Source organism: Coregonus clupeaformis, chromosome 28 (assembly GCF_020615455.1).
Source record: "Coregonus clupeaformis isolate EN_2021a chromosome 28, ASM2061545v1, whole genome shotgun sequence".
Taxonomy (NCBI): Eukaryota; Metazoa; Chordata; class Actinopteri; order Salmoniformes; family Salmonidae; genus Coregonus; species Coregonus clupeaformis.
The window spans coordinates 14845609-14852795 of record NC_059219.1 but is presented as its reverse complement, the minus strand read 5'-3'; the positions used below and the strand labels follow the sequence as shown (position 1 = coordinate 14852795).

The 7187-nt window shown below is 39.8% G+C and overlaps 1 protein-coding gene across 5 annotated transcripts in view; it reads left to right on the top strand.

Moving 5' to 3' along the window:
- The first annotated feature begins 6464 nt into the window (after positions 1-6464).
- LOC121542877 (carcinoembryonic antigen-related cell adhesion molecule 2-like) overlaps positions 6465-7187 on the top strand; it is a 43177-nt gene continuing 42454 nt past the window's right edge. For all 5 annotated transcript variants that reach the window (XR_006657559.1, XR_006657560.1, XR_006657561.1 and 2 more), the window contains exon 1: positions 6465-6700. Coding sequence is in view for 2 of the 5 variants with exons in the window: in XM_045208627.1 (XP_045064562.1) it covers positions 6655-6700 (46 nt within the window). In the remaining 3 variants the exon portion in view is untranslated. The remainder of the gene's footprint in view (positions 6701-7187) is intronic.

Genomic DNA, 7187 nt, shown 5'->3' with positions numbered 1-7187 from the left:
TTAATTATATCTATTACGACCAACAACGATTTATTGGCTAGACTAGGGATGCAGCAAAAGGGATCTCTGAACAATTATCCGCCATCTCACTCATGACTTAGTAAAAGAGGTTGGCTCTAGATTAGGCAGAAAGGGGCGGTGTCTATAGAATGGTAAGCCATTGTTGTACGTTTATCCCAAACAATACCAGTCCTGACGGGAGTATCTCTAAAGCCCTAGTTGGTTTAGATAAACTATCAGCTGAAATGAAGAGCATGGCTAGAGTGGAGGAAAACTGACTGTTTTCCTGGTTGGGGGAGTGGTTTGGTAAGTATGCTGCACTGGTGGTTACTGGATTTCTGACCCTAATCGTTATGTTTTTAATTTTGATGTGTTGCGCTGCCTGTATTATCCCTTGTCTAAGAAAGTCTGTTACAGATGTCGTGGACGCTGCTGGTATGATGCCCTTGCTGGAGGCACAAGAAGGAGATGCAGACACTGAGTCTAACTTTCAAAGGAAACTGGGGTTGACAAAAGATTACCCTTGGTTTGCTATTGGTGAGGTGGTGGAGTGACACCCTAGTGGGTGTCTAAAGTGAGAATCAAAATTCCCTGTTTGTGTTTTTATGTTTTATAAATCCATTTTAACTATTGTGAATGTTTGTCTTTCCTTATGTGAAGGTTTGAAGTTCCTGGGTGGCTGGTAGCCAACCTAGTACAAGTTAAGTGTAGATGGAAGGACTTAAGGCCTTTTTATTATCATTATTGCCTATTAATAAAAGTGTGATTATTTTTGTTTGTATTGTATTTTAATAAGTGACACCCTAGTGGGTGTCAAAAGGGGGAATCCTAAATTTCCCTGAAATTTCTTATTTTGGGTTCACACCCAGCGGGTGTGAAAAGGGGGATTGTTGGGATCTATTTTCTTATAATTAGATGTGATGCCTAGCTTAAAAAGAATACATTAATGATTAAACATAATAGGTTTGTGCTGTACTGATTGTTTAACATAACAAGCTGTGACTAATGTGAGGAACCGTTAGGGGGGAGGCTGAGATAGACTTGTGACACACACACACACACTGCCTCTTTGTTAAACCGCTCAAGGACATGTGTACTGCAACAATGAAGAAGAAGAAACTATGTCTGTGGGTGCTGACTCTCGAGACAAGTTGCAAAAACAACTAATGCCCGGCAACAGTGAAGCGCCAAGGGGCTGGGACCAGCCTGTGCACCAACAATAGGCTGGGTAAGTTTAAACCACACCCAGCCTCTACTCTGACAGGCCCAGCAAGGAGCGGGAACTATCTCTGTCTGGAGAATGTAAAGAAGAACTTGTGATGCAGTTCTCAGTTCCCTGTCTGCCCTGCGTGGTGTTTCAGTGAGCCCGTATATACGAACATCATATTTATCATTCAAGTGTTTGCATTAATTAAAATACTAGTATATCTTTGAAGACGTGTGTTGACCTCTTCTGTTCCAATACCAGATTCGAATGGACGCAACCTAACAATTGGTGACCACCGACGTGATCTGGTAGAGGGACTTCGCTGGAAATTGTCCGGCTGATTGGACATCGCTGTCATTGGACGGTGTGTTTCACAAAGAGTCCGGACAACTAAAAACAGGTAAGCAGACACCTATTGTTATATAACTAAAGTTCTGCACATTGGCTTCATCCAAATTAATTTTGTGAAACACCAGTTTGATGTAAGTGAACTAAATTCTGAATGATTATGAGTAGATAAGAAATATTGTGACATGCAAACCTGTGGTGAATGTGAAACCATGGTACCATAGAGTATTGTTCTACCGGTGAGGTCCGTAACTACGAGGGTACGGCTAGGTTCGGGGAAAATACTGAAATCTCTCGGCGTGGTCCGTAACTAGGCCCCTTAGTTCCAGTGAAGGGAAATCTTAACCTTACAGCATACCATGACATTCTAGATGATTCGGTGCTTCCAACTTAGTGGCAACAGTTTGGGGAAGGCCCTTTCCTATTTTAGCATGACAATGCCCCCGTGCGCAAAGCGAGGTCCATAAAGAAATGGTTTGTCGAGATCGGTGTGGAAGAACTTAACTGGCCTGCACAGAGCCCTGACCTCAACTCCATCGAACACCTTTGGGATGAATTGGAATGCCGACTGCGAGCCAGGCCTAATCGCCGAACATCCGGGCCCGACCTCACTAATGCTCTTGTGGCTAAATGGAAGCGACTCGCCGCAGCAATGTTCCAACACCTAGTGGAAAGCCTTTCCAGAAGAGTGGAGGCTGTCATCGCAGCAAAGGGTCCCCAACTCCATATTAATGCCCATGATTTTGGAATGAGATGTTCAACGAGCACTGTAGTGCACTATTATTCTGTCTCTCACTGTTCAAATAAACCTACCATTAAAATTATAGACTGATCATTTCTTTGTCAGTGGGCAAACGTACAAAATCTGCAGGGGATCAAATACTTTTTTCCCTCACTGTAGGTTCGGAAATGACCATGTCTCAACAGCAGAGATGAAGAGCTTTGTATCCTGTAGCCTCTCATCTCCCGCCTGGGCTTGGGGCAGCGGTCATGTTTCTCCTCCCTGGAGTTGCATGGCTCTGTTTCGAAATGCCGCCTTTTAATGCAGGTAACCAGCCAATGTAGAAATGCCAGGTGGAGGTCTGCTGACAACACACTACATGACCAAAAGTATGTCGAACATCTCATTCAAAAAATCACAACCTTTTACATATGAGTTAGCTTACTTGTACACTTTGAAATATGAAATTGTGTTGAATCTTTGAAATTAAGTGTTAACTATTATTCAAGGTGAACTAGTGTCGATGTTGATTAATCACAGATCACAATCCTGCAGTGAAGAGGGAAAGGGAATCTGTCTCTAATTGGTCTGTTTCTGTGTTGTATTCTAAAATGAACAGTTCCTTTTTGTTCAGTCATAAGCTCTCCGGTTAGTTTTATTTGGCTGTCACTATTTTAAGGATATCAGCCATGTGAACCCATTTTGCAGCTGATAATGACTTGCAACACCAATGCAGCCATAGGCCTACAGCAGTGGTTCCCAAGTCCAGACCTTGAGTACCCCCAACAGCAAACATTTTTGTTGTAGCCTCGGACAAACATATAGTGGCTTGCAAAAGTATTCACCCCCTTTGGCATTTTTCCTATTTTGTAGCCTTACAACATGAAATTAAAATTTATTTTTTGGGGGTTTGTATCATTTGATTTACACAACATGCCAACCACTTTGAAGATGCAAAATAGTTTTTTGGTGAAACAAACAAGAAATAAGACAAGAAAACAGAATACTTGAGCGTGATAACTATTCACCCCCCCCAAAGTCAATACTTTGTAGAGCCACCTTTTGCAGCAATTACAGCTGTCTCTTGGGGTATGTCTCTATAAGCTTGGCACAACTAGCCACTGGGATTTTTGCCCATTCTTCAAGGCAAAACTCCAGCTCCTTCAAGTTGGATGGGTTCCACTGGTGTACAGCAATCTTTAAGTCATAACACAGATTCTCAATTGGATTGAGGTCTGGGCTTTGACTAGGCCATTCCAAGACATTTAAATGTTTCCCCTTAAACCACTTGATTTTTGCTTTAGCAGTATCCTTATGGCAATTGTCCTGCTGGAAGGTGAACCGCCGTCCCAGTCTCACATCTCTGGAAGACTTAAACAGGTTTCCCTCAAGAATTTCCTTGTATTTAGTGCCAACCATCATTCCTTCAATTCTGACCAGTTTCCCAGTCCCTGCCGATGAAAAACATCCACACAGCATGATGCTGCCACCACCATGCTTCACTGTGGGGATGGTGTTCTCAGGGTGATGAGAGGTGTTGGGTTTGCGCCAGACATAGCGTTGTCCTTGATGGCCAAAAAGCTCAATTTTAGTCTCATCTCACCAGAGTACCTTGTTCCATATGTTTGGGGAGTCTCCCACATGCCTTTTGGCGAACACCAAATGTGTTTACTTGTTTATTTATTCAAGCAATGGCTTTTTTTCTGGCCACTCTTCCGTAAAGCCAAGCTCTGTGGAGTGTACGGTTTAAAGTGGTCCTATGGACAGATACTCCAATCTCCGCTGTGGAGCTTTGCAGCTCCTTCAGGGTTATCTTTGGTCTCTTTGTTGCCTCTCTGATTAATGCCCTTCTTGCCTGGTCCGTGAGTTTTGGTGGACGGCCCTCTCTCTGGCAGGTTTGTTGTGGTGCCATATTCTTTCCATTTTTTAAATAATGGATTTAATGGTGTTCCGTGGGATGTTCAAAGTTTCTGATATTTTTTTATAACCCAACTCTGATCTGTACTTCTTTACAACTTTGTCCCTGACCTGATTGGAGAGCTCCTTGGTCTTCTTGGTGCCGCTTGCTTGGTGGTGCCCTTTGCTTAGTGGTGTTGCAGACTCTGGGGCCTTTCAGAACAGGTGTATATATACTGAGATCATGTGACAGATCATATGACACTTAGATTGCACACAGGTGGACTTTATTTAACTAATTATGTGACTTCTGAAGGTAATTGGTTGCACCAGATATTATTTAGGGGCTTCGTAGCAAAGGGGGTGAATACATATTCACGCACCACATTTCAGTTATAATTTTTTTTGAATGTTTTGAAAAAAGTTTTTTTTTTAATTTCACTTCACCAATTTGGACTATTTTGTGTATGTCCATTACATGAAATCCAAATAAAAATAAATTTAAATTCCAGGTTGCAATGCAACAAAATAGGAAAAATGCCAAGGGGGCTGAATACGTTAGCTAGGCACTGTAACAAATTAAAGCATAATGATAAGGGGGACCTCTGGTGGTAGGTGTGGGGACTGTACTGTAAATAGTAAATACACGTTTTTTTGTGCACTGTATTGTCAATTATGCTGCAAAAATACACCGAAGCTCGATACTTAAATGTTTTAAATTATGTAAAAACAGAGTAATAAAGATTGACATTTATTTCTCCATCAACTTTGTTGTTCTTTGTGTCAAGTGTGACCAGAAATATGTTGATATGACATTCAGTTAATTCATTTCTACAAAGCTGGATGATGGTTCTAAAATATCCTACAGTGATTTCAGTGCTAGAGAAGGATTAGGATTAAGCACAGGTGTTTATTATATATAATATATCATTCCAAATGAATGTAAATTGTGCTTCATTTACTATCGGAAAATACCCCAAGACCAAAGTCCACTATGTTTATCAGTCAAAGCCTGCAAACCAATAGAGGGCAACATTGTTGAACAGGCTCAGTTAATGTAAAACCAGACACAGCTTCCTTATTAGTGGTTGTGGAGGTGGAGTTTGTGGTACAAATAGGGAAGTTTGTTCCTTTTTGAAGTGATGAATACATTTAACATTTCTTCCTCATAACAGGTTTTAATATTACTGTAAAGTGCTCTTATTCTAGCCTTGTCTTCTATACTTATTGTGGAGACATACCTTCAGTCTGAATCACAGACATTTAAAAAATCAGAAGAGATGGAACACGCTGCAGTAATTTCTCTCACTATTGCAATACTCTCAGGAGCGATTTAAAGGGACAATCAGCAGTTGAAACAATAACAAAGCATTATCCTCACCCTTATTTTGATAAAAGCTGAGGGATGGGGCTGGAGAAATGCTACCACTCTCAATTTCATAATCCGAGCTATGGATGTAAGGACTGACCATCCATGATATCAAAAGTATAGTTTTAACCATGTTTTGAGACTTAATAGTGTTTAATTACATTTTGATTATAAATATTGGAGTAAAACAAGCTTTTGGGATCTGATGGGGAACTACAGTTGAACTAAGCTCATGAAGCATGTATAAGTTATATTCTTTAAGAATCAATAGGTACATATCATTAACTTATAAGTCCAAAAATGGATGTAGAAGCTGTAGATTGCCCCTTTTAAGAGGGACAATTGATCTAAAAAAGGAGAAGTAAGTAGAGAAAAGTGCAATGGACATAAATTGTTATTCAGTTTTGGATCACTTTTATGGAGCTACCTTTATAAAAAATAAAAGAAATAAATTTTCATTATTCTTCAATATTCACAAATGTACCATTTGAATGGCATTATCTATTCACCTTTGTATGACGCCTGATATTAGTGACAATCCTTTAAGTATTTGTCAATAATGTATATTTTGTATCTATGTTATATTAAGAATAATTGAGACAATATTGATTCCTGATGGTGGTGGTTAGTTATAGGATATGTAGTCCCTCCTACTGAGGAAGCATCTTAAACTAACCTATTTTCTATCTAAAGGTACAAACTTCTATTTCGACAGCCTGAACCTGACACTGTTGGTTGGGCTGGAGAAATGTCATCACTGTCAAATTCAGGGTTTGAAAGTTCTGTTTTAACAATGATGGATTATCAAACTGTTGCTTTACTAAATACCTCAACACCAAAGTCCAGTATTGTTGTCTATATAATCAGCATACTATTATACCAGTAGAGGGCAACACTGTATGACAGGGAAAACCTCACACAGCTTCCTTATTGAAGCGTCATTGCAGTTATTCATTTGTTCCGTTGTGCTGCAGTATCACTTATGAAGACATTTTAAACCAATTTTATATAATATTATGATCACAAAGCAAAGAGTCTGGTATTACTGAATACCCTTATTATTTGTTTGGACATATTCAATCGGAATCACCAACACTTGTTACATCAGGAGAGATGGAAGCAGCTACTGTAGTTTCTCTCACCATGGCAGTACTTTCAGGTAAGTCTTTACCTGCCGTTCTCCACAGACACAGACACAGACACACAAAGGTAAAACAGGGATGTTAACTGCATAGTGGAGAGAGGTGCAAGAGAAGTGTTTAGCTTTTAGTTATTAGTTTACCTTCATTGTTATTTTTCTTCTCCCTACCCAGCTACCAAAATTACTTTCCAGGACGTGACCACAAAGTTATTTTAGTCACTACATAAGTCATGATAACATTATTGTGAAACTTACAGACAATGTTCCAAAATGCTTTTCTATCATTCCGATTGTAACGTCATATGAAGACAAACCATAGCTCTAAATGTAACGTCATGAAATGTTCCTAGGATATCTCCAAAATAACATGACATTCAGAACCTTTCATGGACTACCAAGGAACGTTTTTAATGTTCCCATGATGTCTGTATAGCGACCTGATATTTATAACCTCTATAATACTTATTAGAAATATCATGAATGTGCCTATAGTGTCCCAAACGGG